We start from the raw sequence: 17,618 nt of genomic DNA on the forward strand, positions 1-17,618 counted from the left end.
ATCAGGAAGTTTCTAGCTAATGCTTTTGATGTGGCATTGTTGCAGGAGTGCATTAAAAGTTGCTGTGACGGAAGCTGCCTGGCTTCACTTACTGTAGCACAAGTTCAGCTTTTTGGAAACTCTGGCAATGATCTCTGTGTGGCTTTGGATTTTGTTGTTGTTGGTTTTTTTTTTTTCCCCATCTGACCTGCAGGAGGAAATGATGTATTTACTTCCACTGTAATTGTGGAAAAAGACAAGAAATCTGCAGCACAGAGCATAGAGAAAACTCCTAAACAGCCTGGGAAAGTTGTTCTGTTTGATGATGATGATGATGACTTCTTTATGGGAGCAACCAAAAAGCCTCCAGATTCAGGTATGTCTGTACATGCACAGTGGAAGATTAAACGTTAAAGGTCATCAGAATTCAAACTGATGAGAACCAATGAGTTACAAAATTCAAACTTGCATCATTGCTACTTCAGCTTGGGTTTTTTTGATTTGTTTTTTTTTTGTGGCGGGGAGAGTCTGTTATTGGCATTTCTTTTCCTCAGAGTGGTGTGGGACTGGTTTATTTGTACATGCTCTCCACTGACTTTCCTCTCTTAGGATGCTCCTACAGCTAGGGCAGTATCTAGACTTGAATCAGGGAGATGGTGCAGACTTTATTCACACAGCTCTGAGTCCCTGTGCCCAACATGCCATATTGGCAGGGTCTAGGCCTTTAGAGATGCCAAGCCAATACAAAACACTGCCTTTAGAGGTGCCAACTGACTCTACCCCAATGCTTGTTGACTGCACTCTCTGTCACCAGTGCTCTGAGATAAGTGGAGTGGTGTTTCACTTTTGAGAGCTTGTCTATCTTTTTCTCTTAAAGACTCCTGATGTTTGTAATCTTTAAAAAGGGAGCATGGTATCTTTTGAGACTCTGGTATCTTATCTTGTTCAGTAGTGGCTGTTCTGTTCTCGTCATTCCCTGTTTGTTTTGTCTCTTAACACAGTCAAGTCCACAGCTGACTTATTTGATGATGATGAAGAAGGTGACTTATTCAAGGAAAAACCTGCCATTCCTGCTGTGGTTGCTGGCACAGCTAAAGAAACAGAAAGTCATAGGGAGACAGTCATGGAAAAAAAGGTAATGGCATATAAATGGATCGTATGGCTAAGGTTTTAGGAAGAAGTTACTACTGCAGCTGAAGTAGTCTTTCCGTGTACAACACTATGGAAGTGCCATATTTGTGAAACAGCGCTAGGTTCATGGGGTCTTCCATGACCCGAGTGCTTCAGGGGTCCTTAAATGCCTTTTGCCTCTCAAACTTTGGGTGTATTTGAGGTTTTTCTTGTGTGGGCAGTGATGGGAAGAATCTTATTAAGGCAGGATTGAAATGAGAGCAAAATGAGAAGCCTCTAATAATAAAAAATGATTATGAAGTTCATGCCTGAAATGAAACCAGCCTGACTTAAGAACCTTTTGGTGTCACAGTTCTGTGTTGCAGAGACTGTGTCTGCGCTTATACCAACCACTGATAACAACTTAACTGGTAACTGCTTGTATGTATTGTCGCAATGGAAGGTGAATGTCAGAGTTCTACCTAAGCATATACAATACTTGGAGTGTTTAAAAAACTGTTTTTCAGCTGAAAACTCTTAAGGTGTAGAAAGCTCTAAATGCTGTCCTGAGGACACGTGTACAGAGTTAGGGGAGCGTCCTAATGCCCAGTCCACTTTCATTTTCAGAGCAGCATTTTGAGGAAAGTAGTAATGCTCTTTGTTCTATGGCAGAGGTTGTATATACTCATTTTATACATATTTGCTGTCCAAGGAGTATTTGAACAACATAATGACCAACAATGACTCTTTTCCCCTCTGGACTGAGAAGCAATACAGTGCTGGGGATGTCTAATGCAAATTGCTGTAGGATTTTCTCCGTGTTGCCTTATGAGAAGCACCTGAGCACAAGAGCCAAAACCAGCTTCTATTTCTGGTGCAGTGCAAGAGTATCCATGGTCAATGGAGCGGGACTGGTGGTGGGAGGTCATCCAGTGCCATTGCTCTGATCTCATAGCACTTGGCATTCCTGGAGGAGAGGATGAGAACTGCTTCAGTAGCACCACTCCTGCTGTCAGGAAGTGAGGGCTGTTTTATACTCCAAGCTTGCTGACAGTTGTACTTGGGTCTGGAATCATTCTGAGTTTAATGGCAATATAGCTGGTGGCAGGCTGGGGCTGTGCTGTGCTAATGCAGGAAATGATGGCTGGTACAATCTGCCCTCTTCCTTTACAAAACACAGCTTGTTAAAAGAAACATTTTTGTTTAACTCACAAGGTAGGGCTGCGTGAGTTGCTGCATACATTTTTCTGCTAAGAAGGATGGTGGTGGGAGGAGAGGCATATGGTAAGACCTGCAAGTCACTCATACATAGCTCTGGCTGCATGTGAGGAACTCACTCAGCACTTGAGTTTTGGACTTCAGCCCATGGGTGACAAGCTTGTGTTCTGTCCTTTCAACTGGTGGGATGCTGCCAGCAGCATGCCTCTTAGAAAGGGTCATATGATGTGCCTGCCTTTACTGAATCTAAATGGGTGCTGATGTAGTGTTTTTATTTGTCCTAAAGAGTCAACCATCTTCAGATGAGGACTTCAAACCTTTACCTGAAATGCCTCCAAGAAAACAGAGGGGCCTCTTCTCTGATGAGGAGGATTCTGAAGTGAGTATCTCTTGAATAAATCCCTACAGAAATCTGAGTAATTCTGACTTCAGTCCACTCATATCTGGGGACTCCTTATTTATCTGTAGGATCGGGAACTCTGACATCCATGCATCTACTACCAGCCATCCTGAAAGTTCCTTCTTGCTCCAAGAGTGAAATCTCTGGGAATGTTTTCCCTCTCTTCAGAGAGTTAAACTTGTGTGGTGTACACAGGCATAAATTGAAAGCCTGAAGAGAAGAAAGATCAGCAAATCAAGAGCAAGAATCATGAAAGACTGCGTATATTTAATCTTGTGTCTTCGGCTTCCAGCTAGCAATTAATCTGCAAAACTGAGGGAAATCCCTGTGGTGTTGCAGGTGATTGGTACATCTAAGTAAAACAATCTTTCCCTACTTCACAGGCATACTAAACACTTTTTTTACAAGTTAAAAAAATGAAGTCCCATTTAGAGTTCTTAAACATATAGCATTGCTTTGCAGAGTGACATTTCTTTGTTTTGCACAGGACTTGTTTTCATCAAGTAAAACTGTGAAGTCCAAAGCTACATCTCTCCCCACCAGCAAGTCCATGACAAAAGCTCCGCTGTCTTTGTTTGATGATGATGAAGAGGTAATTACCACTTCTTCATACTGCCTGTGTATGGGAATCTTCCTGCACAGCCTGTTGCAAATGCAGCAGGAAACATTGAGAAGTTTACAACACGAAGCTTGTAAATGGAACACTAAATTAGAGCACTAAATCGATCTTGTATTGTGTTGCTGTTCACATGCTCAGAACTGCTTTATGGAGAATGGTAGCAGGGACTCTTGTGAGTTCTTGGTGTCTTTTTAGTATTTTGCAGTCAGTGTGTATCATCTCTAGACCTAAACATGAAGGGTGTTATCCCTCTGATTGATAGGACTAGAGAACACTGAGCAATAGAACAGATATGAGCTTTGACAAGCTGTTTTATCCTGGCCCGTGGTACCTAGCCACATGGATGACTTCTTGCTTCTTTTGTGTCATGGCTGGTGAATTCCTTTTTTCTTGCTTTTCACTGTCTAAGAATTGTGGCTGCTAGTGTAGAAACTGAGATCAGAGCACTGTTTGTGCAAGAAACTTAACAAAATTGAATTAGTGTGTGCTTTTATCTCTTTTACCCTCTTCTCCCTCCCACACACCCTCCAAAGAGCTTTCAACTCTGGGCCTGCAGCCTTCATAGTGAGTTAACTTACCCCATAGTCTTAACCTGAGGGAAATAGGAGGCCTGCTCAGAGCTGTAAGATAAGGGACTTCTGCAAACTCAAGATAAACGTTTCCTGTTCAAGAGGGGGCTGCTTCCAGCTCAGCTTTCTGAATAGGGGCTGTTCAGAAGCAACTGTCAGGATAGTGAAACATTTGGTAATGCGGTAAGGTCTCTGGTACCTGCCATGAAGGTTGTGTTACGGAACTGAAGTTCAAGTTGAGTGGAGAAAAGCATAAATAATTGTTAGGTGGTGAAGTCAACATATGCTTTTGTACATTCTGATGCCTGTATAATAATCTGCATGAGTGTCTTCAGGTGAAAAGTCTTGATTCTTCCCCAGTGGTAGTGGTTCAGCTTGCCTATTGCCTGTCCTCTCAGAATAGGATTCATTCTCTATTTCATTATGTAGATTAAAAACAGTGCCCCATTGTGTTAGCTGCTGTGTAACAGAATTGCTGTGTGGTGCGCTTTGGCTGCTGGTCAAGCCTTATGGTGGAGAATCTGTGGGCCAAAACCATGCTGTGTGCTTACAAGTTTCTGGTCTATCAAGAACTGTGTGCATAGAATTCCCTGTACCAGAATACTGTATCACGCTTGAAAATGTCTTCAAAAAGGGTTCATAAAACACCATTTCTCTGTCCTACTCATCTGAGAAGTGGATGGCAACAGTGTCTTGCACGCTGATGACTTCTCAGTGAGCTTTTCGTTGTGGCTTTGGCTTTTGATTTTTTTTAAATATATATATTTTTTTTATTTTAAGGATCTCTTTGGTGTGGTACCTGCCAAGAAGCAACAGGAAAAACCCCCAGAAGAGAAAGCAAAACAATCAGAGCCACTCAAGAAAGCCTGCAGCTTATTGTTCAGCAGTGATGAGGAGGTACTGAGGAGTAAGATTTGGTTGAAAGGAGTTACTGGGCTTTAGGCTGAGCAAAGCATAATAAAACTGTTGAGACGGGAACCACAGTCAAACTCTGCTATGTCCACATGCCATGCCTACCCCAGTCCTGTGACTTGTTTGCAGCTGAGGAAGCTGGCTGATTCTTGGCCTAAATTATCTCAGGATCTAGGTAACGGAAGTCATGTGGAAGAGAAAAATCAGTATTTTCCATGTAATTTATAGAAAGATCCATAGTAAATGGAGGCTTCTGCCAACAAATCTGACTTAAAAATACTGAAAGGGAAAAATAAGTTTGCTCTTACTGCTTTAATTTCTGTAAGGAAAGTTTAGCAGTTCTAGATAGATATGTGGTGCATTTCTCTTTGTTTTGGGGTTTTGGGGTGGGGTTTTTTGTGTGTGGTGGTGTTTGGGGTTTTTTTTGTTTGCTTGGTTTTTGGTGGGGTTTTTTTGTTTGTTTTTATTTTGTTTTTTTAAAATCTACGGATGGGAAAAATGAGACATAAATAACTAGGCTTCCCAGAGAGCAGCCCTCTTCTAGGCATGGATTAGGTGTTGTCCTGCATTTTAAATGAAAGGCAGAGACACTAAGTAAATTAAACTTGTCTGGAAAGTCTCTGAATTAACTCACATGAATAGGATCCAGACTCTTCTTAGCCCTCCCACCCTCCAAAATTACTCTTTTAGGTAGACTTGATGTTTATTACCTGTCCTGTAATTGCTTGTTTAGTGAATACTAGTAATATCTTTAGATGCATTTTTATCTTAATGTAGAATAAACAAAGTTCATGCTTCTACATGCCTGTAGTCCCTTTCAGAAGGGGCACAGAGGTGGGGAACGGGGCAAACAACTTGAAATGCTGGGAATGAGAAAACACACAAGCCAGAAAACTCTCCCAGCCCCAGAAATGTTTCCTTCTAATGTAGATTTTTGACTTGTTCAGTAGGTAGGCTTGATTAAATGCTAGCTCCAGGGGAGGGGGGGCAGAAAGTACTGTAGTTGAAAGTTGAGGAAATAATAAGAAGAAAGAAGTGCAGCATCATGCACTCTAGTAATGAGGTGTCTTGGGTATGGGTGTTGTGTTTTTTCTCAGGATTTTGTTTTGTTTTGTTTTTTCCCTGTACATCAAACTTGCTAATTATATAAGTAGCTCAAATCGGGTTCTACGGGGTGACCTTACTCCTGTGACTGCAGTTGACACTGACCTCAGTTGTTCAAGAGCAACTGTAATAGTAAAGTGTGTGTACCCTGTTTTGCTGGGCAAATACCATATGCCAAAAGGTGGCCAGGCCCTCAGCAAAGCCTGAGCAATGTCATATTACAGTGGCTAACACAAAGGCAGGAAAATAAACTAGTAGAGAGATGCAAAGACTTCCAAGCTGAGTGTTTCTGCTTATGCAGAAGATGGGAAAGTGGCTTTGACCAAGACAAAAGAAAACTTAAGGGTTCCTTATTTTTAAGGAACACTGGAATGTCTCCAAGCCAGCTAAACTTCCTTCTGAAGATGACCGAAAAGAGGACCTTGCAAAACCAGCTAGCGCTGTCAGTCAGGCTAAAGCTGTGAAGAAGACGAGCCTCTTTGAGGAAGAAGATGAGGAGGATTTATTTGCAATCACTAAAGAGAGGTGACAGTTGCCGGAGGCGGGGCAGTGCATTTTTTCAGAACAGCCCAGCAGCGCCCTCAAAACCGGACACACCCAAGCATATTGCAAGTGTTGTCCCTTGCTACTGCTGCTGAGGAGGAGGTAGAGGTGTGTGAGTGGGAGGGGGCAGGGCTGCGCTTTTTTACCACTTTTGTATCTGTGGTGGATCATTCTCCTTGCCACCACTGAACTGGGCTATTTCCATGCCTGCAATATAAAATCCTCTTGACCTCTTTTTATCTTCACTTCTGCAGAACAAGAAGGGAGGGTCATAGAACTGTTGAGACAGTGAGGAAGCTGAGTCCTGTGTCTGGGATCATTTGCTGCAAATGGTGGTCCTAAGTGATACTTTTAAACAGATGCAGCGCATGGCCTCTGAAGCTTTTGCACTGAATCTTCCACCTTCTCCTCTCTCATTGCAGCCAAAGAAAACCACAGAAGGTATCGTTGTTGTTTGAAGATGATGTTATTAATGGAGAATCACTCTTCAGCTCCCAATCAACGCTACTTCCTTCAGCTGCTAAGGCTGCAGTGGTACCTCCCCTTTCTTTTAAAACTAATGTGGAACACTTAATCTTTTTATAGTTTGTCTTCCTTGTTAGGCACTGGATGTAAGTCTGACTTGTTTTAGACAATGGTCTAGCAAAGTGGGAATGGGAACAGGGCAGACTCAACTCCTAAATGTAAAACTTGTAAATGTAAAATGTAAAACCATCAGCCTAATAGAGATTTCAAAATTTTCTTGACCACTAACCCTGAATTTGTTTGCTTTATGCTAAGAGCCCTTCCTGAGGATGTTTTGAGAGCTCTCAACCATAAAATACTACTAAAAGGAACAAACAGCTTACTGCTGACTGTGAAGCTAGGGCTTCACCCTTCGTGTCAGCTTGACCCAAGCTGATTCAAATGTGTCTACAGGCTTCTTACTGGCCTTCTGTTGAGGGTGCTTATGCTATCCTCTGTTTTACGAGCTTAGCCCATAGTGTGCTTAGCCTGTAGTGTGCTGTCTGGTTGTGCTTTGGAATTGAGAGTAGGAGTTGCAAAAGCTTAATGCACCTGTATCTGTATCCTGTACATGTGTGTGTGCCGCCCCTGCTCCCAGCCTTGCCTTTCTGCTTACCGGGAAAATAGTTGTCAAGGCCCATAAAGATATTAGGCTTGGGAATAGAAGAAGAAACAAGCAAGCCACATTCTAGCTGCTGGCAGTCACAGGAAATGGTGCACCAACCAGACCATATTCCTAGGGCATCCACTCTAAGCTTGCAATTGCTTCCCAGCACTCTTCAAGCAGACTCAAGAGCCTGTAATACTAGAAGTCAAGTCACAAACCAGAATGTCCCAAGGGAGGGAAGTAGAAGTCAAGCATGTTGCCATTGTCCTGGATTTCTGGAGAAGGCAAACTGAGACTCTGCTATCCCACGGCAGCTTATGCTTCTTATATACCCACCAGCTCTGTGTCACTGGTGTTCTCTTGATTTTGCAGGAGAAAGTAAAACCACCACAAGCACCACCTTTCTTTAATGAAGAAGAAAAGGAGGAAAAGGAAGGTCTGCCAGATAGAGCAGTGAAGTCTAATCAGGTAGAAGATACATTGCGGTGTTTAAAAGAGCCTGGAGCAGTTCCTGTGCCTAGAGGAGCAGATGTTGCAGGGCAGCAAACAAAGGAAAAAGTGAGAGATTTTCTTACGTTAGTCTGAAGTTTGGTAAAGGTTCAGTTTAAAAAACCCCACAATCTAACACTGCTGCTCTGGGACAGAATTCTTTTTCTGGATTGCCTCTTCTATTGCCAAGGAGAGAACAACTCTGTTTCCATTTAGCAAAATCACTTGTCAGTCAAACAGCAAATTGATTAAATGCCATTTAAAAGTTGTTTCCCAACTGATGTACATGAGAGAATTGTTTGGGGTTTTTTTTGTGGGTTGGAATCTGTTTTGTTTCTCCTCCAGAGTGGGTTGGGTAATCTTTAGTCATATGAACAGAGCTTTCCTTTAAAAGACAGCCTATACTCATGTGTAGGCTTTGCGCCAAGCTCAGTAACTTTGTTTCAGCATACTGTCTGATGATTTATAAATGGTGTTGGCAGCTGTGGCTTTCAGGATTGTGAATTTCTCCTGGCAATACTGTTACAGAACAGTATTGGTGGTATTATTGAGTGTATTATTGAAGAAACTTCAGCAGAACTTAATCTTGGGCATGGTCTTACAGAGGGATTGTTGGGGAATTACTAACTGATGAATTTCCAGAGTAGTTACCATGCTTTGCACTTTCCTAAGCACATTCAAGGTTTAGGTAGTGCTGCCCACTCCAAAGAATCCCAGGTCGCGTGAACTAGGTACCTCAGAGAAAATGGCAAAGCTGCTTAATGCACCCTTGTGGCGCAGATGCAACCTGACATATGGATGAGGAGGAAACCTTATGCAGGAGCTGCTTATCAACAGTGCTACAGTGTAGGGTACAGGAGGAAACTTTTGTTCCTTTCAGAGCCATGAAGTATGTTCTCTTCTTTATCTACTGTTTCTTGCTAATCTGCATGTTGCTGTTCTGTCTGCTTAGGAAAAATGAGTTGAATATAGTTGTCTGCTTGGTAATGGATTGCAGAACTCTGACAGCTGGTGGCGTTTAACCAAGAAAGCTTAGTGGTTTTTTGGACAAACCTGAAAAATAACAGGCTGATGTGTTAATGTTTTTGTTGTTGTTGTTGTTTTTTATGGAGCCTTTTGCAGCAACATCCCCAGAGCCAGACAGCAGCTCGGGTGTGTTTGCAACATCACCACCAGCTCTGGAGAAAGTCGTCAAGTCCCAAGCTAAGAAAGTGTTAAGCTTGTTTGAGGAGGAGGAAGAGGAGAGACTGGAAGATGATAACGACATTAAAAATGCACAGAAAGAAATTGGTGTGGTGAGTCTAGGGAAGTTCTTGAACACTAGGAAATAGTATTTCTACCTCTTCTGTACAAGGTTTTGTTTTTACCTTTCCCTCTCTTCATGTCATGGAGGCTAATCTTTCTGTATTTCTAAAATTCCAGGTTCTTGGGTGAGAAATTATTCCTGCTTTTCCTCATGATCCTGAATCCCTTTGTAAATTTGTCCATCCCACTAACTCGAAAGCATTTTGCTGCATGCTAGTATGAAAAGAAATTCTGTACAGATGTTTTGGTGCAGCTACTTGATGTCTGCTGTACAGAACTGTTTGCCCAGTCACCCCTCAAGGTCAGAGGTACTAGGAAGTAGAAGGACGTGGAATTTGAAGCCTTGTGGTTTATCCCTTTATATTCTTTATATTGTTGCAATTTGCTTGGTGGATATATGCCTGCAGGCTTAGCTTCAGCAAGAATCATCTTAATTCTATGCTTACTTCTGTTTTTCAAGTATGTGTGTTCACTTTTTTACAAAGCCTCCAATTGCCATATTCTTGCTGTCTGGCTTTCCTGATATAGTGTATACCATCAAGACGTAGATTTTGAATCTTCAGCAGCTATATCCTGAATCCATGGCAATGTTCTTGTTTCTACTTGATGCAGGTGTACCAAATTTTTTTCTGTAAACTTGAAGTCATGTCAAAAAGTACATACCGTATACTACAGTATACTACAAGGTTTCATCATCTTAGTGTGACCATGTAAAGTAAGTTGTCAACCCTAAATGCTAAACACACTTTATTCAGAAGTCCCTGGAGCTGAATGAAATAGATGGCTCTTTGAGAAAAATCCTTGTTTATAGCTGCTTTTAAGTAAAAATGGATTGTAAGCTTGAGTGCTTATTTACTTGTTGTGAATGTATGCTGTGTCTGGGGTTTTTTTTTGGGGGGGGGGCACATTGCAAGATGGTTGCAAGAAGCAAAATCTGTCCTATGAATTTAGGAAGATACAAATCCTTTCAAATCTTTCCTTCAAAGTACTCGGCTGTCAGCATATAACAGTCATGAAGTGATTAAGGTGCTAAAATGCATATTCATGCAAAAATCAGAATAGGTAATTTAGGAACTTAATCTTTTTGGTAGGCAAATCTGAAAGGTGCTACTATTTTCCTTGCTTATCTCAGTGTAATAGGAGTTTCATGTATGGATACTTTGAGATGTGCATTAGGTTTTCATGTATCTGAGCATGAACAGCAGTTCCAGTGCTCTAAAAATGTGACCTGGCTTTTGATATAAAGTTAAAGCTGGTGCACAGAGAGGCTGAGAATGGAGCAGTAATAAAAATCATAGGACAGGGTGTATGGACCAAAAATGGCATACTGGAAACTAGCTTTAGTAGGCAGCCCTTTGGGACTCCTGGATACCTGGACTGGAAAGGGGAGAATCGGGCTTTATTATGACTACTGCACCTGCTGCTTGGATTTGAAGTCTGATGTTATGCTACTGGACATTCAGTCATGCTCTTAAGAGACATCCTTTCATTTGTGTAGGTGCTAAAGAGACAGCTGGGTGGTGAAATATGGATACTGGCCTTTACCTAGACATTCAGTGGGTCCTTTGCCTTTTGAAAGTCAGACCTCGGTGCATACAGTGACCATGATCATAGAAAGGCATTGGTTTTGGTGTTCAAGCAGCTGATATTGGTTGGTTTGCCAGATAGTGGAGGGCTGATAAGGTGATATGTCTGACTGTCAACCGTCCCCCCACCGGCAAATTTGAAAATACAAGTTCTTGGCAAAGGCAGACAATGTGTTCTGTTCTTCATTGTGGAGGTGTGTTTGCTTCAACAGGAGGAGAACAGGGAATCTAGCAACAATAATAGCTTTACAGGCCTTCAACTTTGGTGGTTTATTTCATTTTATTTTATTCTTCTTTAAAAATGTAGCTTAGGAAGATAATTAACCAGATTCTCTTTCTCTCACTTCTCTGTCCTGCAGCCTCAGCTGAAAAATTCAAGGCATAAAAGGCTTATCTTCCTGAAATAGAAACCTTACTGTACACTCATGATAACATACTGAATTTTTTTTTTTCTTTTCTTTCCCCTTCCTTCTAAGGAAGCTTTACAGGTAAATAGTAGCAGCTGGATCTCAGGTCAGCAGACACAGATGCATTTTGGTTAATGTCTTCTCATCAAATTGAACTGTGAATACAAATATTTACATTGTCAGTTTTGCAAATTTGGTCAAAGAAAAATATATAACTTGCAGTTAAAATTGTATTTTTGTTACCAGGGTCATAGTGTAGCCTCAGGTGAATTGTAATCTGTCTTATCACTAGGCAAATAACCTCCTTAAGGAGGGCGTTTCTCACTGTGTGGACCTTTCTTCTCTCATTCCAGGCTTCTGAGAAAAGTACTCAGCCCAAAAGCACTGGAGTCTTTCAAGACGAAGAGCTCCTCTTCAGTCACAAACTTCAGAAGGACAATGATCCAGACGTCGACCTCTTTGCCAGCCCCAAGAAGTCGATGGTGAGTTCAAAGTCCTTCTCTGAACCTGCTATTTCAAAACAGTCTTTGAAGAAGTCTTTGAACTGTGCAGCCTACTGGTGTTCCTTGTTTGAACACAGCTTAGAAGTCACTGATTTCCAGGGAGGACCAAGTGCTAATATCAGTTCAAGCATCATGGGCCGAAGGAGATGTGCTTTTGATCTGTGATGCATCTTTTCTTTATCCTTTCTCTCTTTCGTCTGCAAACCGTATCCTGAAGCCATCATCTGGAGGAGGCCTTTTTGGGGATGATGATGAGGATGATCTCTTCAGTACTGCTAAAACAAACATTCCGGTATCTGTTCCTTTGCTGTAAATGGCTTACATGAAAGACGTTGGGAAGAAGTGTATGGAAGGGATTTTTTTCAATACGTATTCCCACAAGAAATTAAGTGACTTCTCAGATCTTTTTGAGAGAATAGAAATGGCCATTGTGACCTTGAAGACACAGGGAACAAACAGATGCATTAGGTCTCCCAAAACTGGGATGAGAGGATTGGATTCTTTTTCTTTTTGTGCACCACTGGGACTGGCTGAGGTGTAAGAGAACACACCTGAGCAGAAATCAGAGTAGTAGAGTTTGTATTGTTTTATTAACTTACTAATATGACTTCCCTGTAGTTCATGCATGACTGCTGAGTCTTGCTCTATGACTTATGTAATTAAAGTCTCTGCAGGTTGGTTTGATTTAAGGTATTGAATGCAGTATTAAAATCCTTGTGATCACTGGGTTGTTTTTAGAGGGTTGTTTTAAGCAGCTGCAGTAATGAACTAGACTGCATTACAGGTGGTCTGAGGTCAAAGTCCTAATGTGCATTCTAAACTGTTACTCTAAATGTATTTAGCTTAATTAAATTGAAGCCAACTTTTACTTTAGTCTATTTTCATGTTGTCATGTCTATAGCTGGAAGTTAGGCTAGAAAACTGGCAATAGTTCCTGGAAACAGTTTCTCTGAGGACTGTGGAAGGGGTGGTCTTAAGTAATTAGCTGCTTGGCAGCTATATATGGAGCCTGTTTGCTTGAAAACATAAAAATAGCAGTGTTCCTTAGCTAGCTTTGTGCTTTTGTTTTCCCTGCTGTCCTGTGCATGAGGAAATACGTATGCATTTGGAAGTTTATTGAAACTCTCATTATTTATCATTAGCATAGACAGCAAAGGTTGAGGTAGGCTAAAGGAATGGAGGAGTGGAAGGCCCTTGGCATTGCACAGCCAAAAGGCAATGGCTGCTATGCATTGCAGAGTCAAAAGATGTGGCTAGTTTTCTTTTCAGATAGAAGCAAGATTTTAAAAAGCTTTGCGCTTTTTTGTTTGTTTGTTTGTTTTTTAATCTACAGACTATGCTTTTAACCCCATTCATGTTGACTTGTGTTATTAATGCTTTCAGAAAATAGCTGAGAAGAAAACACTTAAGGCCAGTACTGGCCCTTCCTTGGAGAGCAGTAACTTTCTACAAAATGCTTTACGTGCCAAACAAGATGAAGCTCTGAAGGCAGTAACTACAGAGGCAAGTACTTAAATCTTGTGCCTTGAACAGCATGCAGAGAAAAAGGGGATGTATCATTTTGTTTTAAATAAGTCTCTTGAAAAGATCAAAACTAATGCCTGGATTCACTGGCTGCAAAGTGGCAATGCATGGCCAAACTTGTCTCTGCTTATTAGCAGGTGCACTGTTACTAGCAAGAAGTTTAAATGGTATTGGTACAGTGTTTTATTCATTGCCCACACACTTACAAAGGCAAAGTACAAGGCAGTGAAGAAGTACACCTCGGGCCCTGTTGGATTGAAAATGGGTTGTTATTCATTCTACTCTGAAGTGCCAGTGTCTACTGGAGTGAATGTGATCTTTAAAGTATAGGGTAGGCTTTCTCAGAAAGGTGATCGGGGCATGCAGCACAAATCTGTGGCTGTTGGGAATCTTATCATGGAGACTTTGATGAGCAAACAAGACTCCTACTCCTGTCCGTAATCTTGTAGAACCAAGGGTCTCTGAGACAGGCAGTCTGGATCTGAATTCAGGCTTGTGCCTCACCAGAGCTGCTTGTTGGATTTCCATCTGTAGGAGATTAGCTTTTCATTGTGGGAGTTGGGTGTTGTTTTTTCTCCCCTGGGCTGAAGAACATAGAGCACGTCTGTAGGGCTAGTAATTAGCCTGTCTTTCCTTATGGTGAAGTATTCCTTGAAGTGTAGCACCAGGCTCGTCTTCCCCCCCCCCCTTTTTTTTTTTTTTTTTTTTTTAGCTACTGACAGTGTGGTACAGGAATGATCTCAGCCTGTCTGAGGTTCAGCTGAACATCACATGCATTTAAGTGAGGAACAATCTCCTCAGACACTAGGATTCCTCTGTCATGCTATCAAGATGCCCAAACCAGTGTCCTAACCCTTGCAAACCCCTCAGTTCCTTCAGCCTGGCTGAAGGAGCTCTGACTGCCCAGCCACACCAACAGCAGCAGAGCCTAGCTCAGAGAACCATGTAGACTACAAACTTGTGGAGAGCAAGCTCTGGGAAGAGCACCTTAGCTGATTTGGTTCATCCCTGAGCCCTAGAGTTGATGCAAGTCTTCAGACCAAACAGCTGCTCTTGCTCTATTAGGTTAGTCTTATTTCTGGCACTGATGGCCTGCTTTCTATAGAGGAGCACTCACTTCTCTGAAGCTTTTTTCCTTGCAGGCTAAGAGGGTACAATTCTGTAGCCCCCTCAGCGTCCATGTGGGCTTCACTGAAATTCATGGCCCTATTATAGCCAGTCACAAAGAGAAAAGTTAGTTACATAATGATCTGGCAACATGGCTTCAGAGAGTCTTAAGGGAGGGAATAAGCAAGGAGGGAGGGTAGCTGTCACAGTGTGATTTGACTGGTGGTGTGTGTGACCTGAGAAGATGGTAGTTGTTGAGTTACTATGGCAAAATATAATAATGGGTAGAAGGAAGGTGGAATGAAATGTGATAATGAAGATGGGGCTATGGCATGTGGGGAATTGAAGCTGAAAATTGAGTGACTGTAGTTCTGGCGGTAGAATGTGATGATAACAAGGTATCTTCAGAAGAAATTGGTAAGCAGTGAGCTGCTTTGTATAGATGTATTAAAATGCAAACTACAGTCTGGTTGATAACAGCTTGTCCACTTGTTTAATCCAGTGTAATTTTGTGCAGAAATCTACAGGTCCTGTTCCCATTAAAACCAAAGAGCCCTCATCTCGGATTGGAGAGCTACAAGTAATTAACTTTACTGGCATTTTGACTTTCAAAAAAAAAAAAAAAAAAAAAAAATCTTCCTTGCCTCACTGATGGCTTCCCCTGAAACAAAATCTTTCTACTTCTTACCTTACTCTTGCAATTTTTTTTTTTTCAGATGGCGTATTTTCCTATTACTTTTTCTGTATTGCATGTTTAATATTACTTCCCCCTCCCATTTCAGACCTGACTCTGAGCAGCACTATTTACTCTATTTGGGGGGCAGAGGGTGGGCTCCTCTTTGACCTGCTATTCTTCTCAGCACTATTTAGGTATGTTCAGAGACTCTTAGGGGTTTGGGATTTTGGTTATGTCCCTCTTCTGCCATGAAATGACTAATAACTGTCTATATCACAGTGTCATCTTAATGTCAGAACCATTGTTATCCTCAGACAGGATACTGAGCTACATAGATGTTTGGTCTGACATGGCCATGCTGTTCCTGAAGCTTTTATATAGAATAATAGTGTTGAGCGCTCCGCAGACTTAGTGAGACAGAGGATGTGGGAGACACAGAATTGCATAGGTGTGCGAAAGGCCAGGCACTTGTAGAACTTGAATGCCTACATACACTATTCTTGCTGCTTCTCTGGAGCCATGCTTGTTCTTGAGCAGTATTAACATGATCTCTTTTTGTGTGTGTGTTTTTGTTTTCTGTTTTGTAGGCTAACTTAGCTATTAACCCTGCAGCCTTACTGCCTGGTGCAATGCCTAAGGTCTCTAGTATAAAGTCCCCCTTACCAGTTCTGGACACTCCATTGCATGAGCCCAAGGATGTACAAAACAGTGAAGCCTTCTCTGCTGCAGGAAACAATGAAGAACTAGGTGTAAGCTTTGATCAGCCTATGCAAGCGGATACCTTGCACAGTGCCAATAAGGTAACCTTGGTATTTAGGAAGATATAAAGGGGGATTAAAAACACAGTCTGTCCTCATGCAGGAATTTTTGTTTTGGTATGCAAGTGCTGCTAACAGTGTGGTCTATCTGAATCTAAATGGAGGTGTGGAAATCTAATCTCCTGTCACTTCTGTGGACCACTGAAGAGAAAGTCAAGCCTCCTACATTCTTAGCTCTGTAAGGGTCTTATGCATATGCCTAATTCTGTGCCTTTTTAAGCTACATGTGTACGTTCCCCAAATACAGTGGTTTTCCCTATAGGTTAAAGGTATTTTAGCATAACATCTTGTCCTGTCCCAGGAGACACCATCCAGAAAACCATAAAAAAGGCATCTCTCTATATAACATACAAAATATGTTATGGACAGCTACTGTGGCAAGATACCAAGAACACATCACTGCTGTAGGTTGACCTTTACCTCCTCTGTGGATAAAAATGTCATGTTGTCCTGAACTGTCAGTCCCAATTCTTTTTCACACAAAAACTTTGTTTTTAAAGAAAAAACCCACACAAAACCAAAACAAAAAAAGGGTTACAGCTTTTGACATGGCAGATCTCTGCCTCCTGACTCATGTGGTTTTTATTCATACCTTTTACTTTATGGACTGCGAAAGGCATATTCTAATTAAAGATTTAGTGATTCTTTAAAAAAAAAAAGATAAAGCTTGAACCAAGTAGTTAAGATTTGGTCTGTGTGCTTATAACTTTATAAATCTCTTGGGTTTCCTGAGAGCAGCAATATGAATAAGATAACTTAGGTTCTTAACTTTGATTCTTTTTTTCCTTAACACTGCTGGGGCTGTTCATTACTAGATGAGCAGTAGAAATGACTTGGGAAGATGCAGGAGCTGTCACCACAATGGCTGACATGACCCCTTAGTGTCAAATGGGTTTGAAGCTTGTACATCAGACTAATGCATTATCATGTAGGCATAGTTGTTTCCAATAGCAGCATGTCCTGCACAACAGACAAACCCCTCTATCATAACACTTTTAAATAGATAGGCTTGCAAAAGAATAAATAGAGCTCCTGTAGCTGCATATGGTCAACCTTGAATGTTCATTTTAGCATAGTGATGATGCATGTTTGTTTACAGAATTAAGCTGAGAAGAGGCATCTCTATATAGTGAATGTTTTTTGTGGCTCAGGTTACATGTTTTAATTTTGGCATGTCATTGCTTCTTGAACCTTTCAAGTTTGAGTTTAAGCTGTAAATATATGCAGCCAAATGCACTTTTTACCAAAGGCTGGAACAAAGCAACCTACCCAGTATTCTGGCTGTCCTTTCAAAGAACAGTGCATGGAGCAGGGATCAGGTTTTTTGGGTTTTTTTCCAAGTGCATCTCCCTTCCATCATAATCTTCCTGGTTTTCAGCCATGCTCTGATCAGTACAGCCCCACACTCTGAAGGCAGATCTGCTTCTACAATGATCCTGACAAAAGCACATGGTTCCTTTAACCTGTGTTGCAGTATATCCATCCAGATTTTCCTTCTACTCCAACAGAACAATTAACAACAGGGAAGAGGAGGTTGCACTGATCTGTTTCTTACCTGTGTGAATACTCCTGTCCATGTGGGATATGGTAGAGGCTATGATGAAAACTTGCAGGGGGGCTTCTTTAAAAGAAGCAGAG

At 41.5% G+C, this 17,618-nt stretch overlaps 1 protein-coding gene across 7 annotated transcripts in view; it reads left to right on the plus strand.

Moving 5' to 3' along the window:
- Window positions 1–17,618, plus strand: part of FAM21C (family with sequence similarity 21, member C) — a 40,041-nt gene that overhangs the window by 15,196 nt on the left and 7,227 nt on the right. For 5 of the 7 annotated variants that reach the window (XR_774107.1, XM_010563503.1, XM_010563504.1 and 2 more), the window contains 14 exons: window positions 194–355; window positions 981–1,114; window positions 2,594–2,686; window positions 3,195–3,299; window positions 4,676–4,792; window positions 6,273–6,436; window positions 6,877–6,988; window positions 7,938–8,123; window positions 9,167–9,349; window positions 11,706–11,833; window positions 12,051–12,147; window positions 13,239–13,358; window positions 15,004–15,066; window positions 15,750–15,962. Coding sequence is in view for 6 of the 7 variants with exons in the window: in XM_010563503.1 (XP_010561805.1) it covers window positions 194–355; window positions 981–1,114; window positions 2,594–2,686; window positions 3,195–3,299; window positions 4,676–4,792; window positions 6,273–6,436; window positions 6,877–6,988; window positions 7,938–8,123; window positions 9,167–9,349; window positions 11,706–11,833; window positions 12,051–12,147; window positions 13,239–13,358; window positions 15,004–15,066; window positions 15,750–15,962 (1,877 nt within the window). In the remaining variant the exon portion in view is untranslated. The remainder of the gene's footprint in view (window positions 1–193; window positions 356–980; window positions 1,115–2,593; window positions 2,687–3,194; window positions 3,300–4,675; window positions 4,793–6,272; window positions 6,437–6,876; window positions 6,989–7,937; window positions 8,124–9,166; window positions 9,350–11,705; window positions 11,834–12,050; window positions 12,148–13,238; window positions 13,359–15,003; window positions 15,067–15,749; window positions 15,963–17,618) is intronic. The other 2 variants (XM_010563507.1, XM_010563505.1) reach the window with 2 other exon arrangements.

This window comes from Haliaeetus leucocephalus, unplaced genomic scaffold (genome assembly GCF_000737465.1).
Source record: "Haliaeetus leucocephalus isolate CR32 unplaced genomic scaffold, Haliaeetus_leucocephalus-4.0 Scaffold168, whole genome shotgun sequence".
Lineage (NCBI taxonomy): Eukaryota > Metazoa > Chordata > Aves > Accipitriformes > Accipitridae > Haliaeetus > Haliaeetus leucocephalus.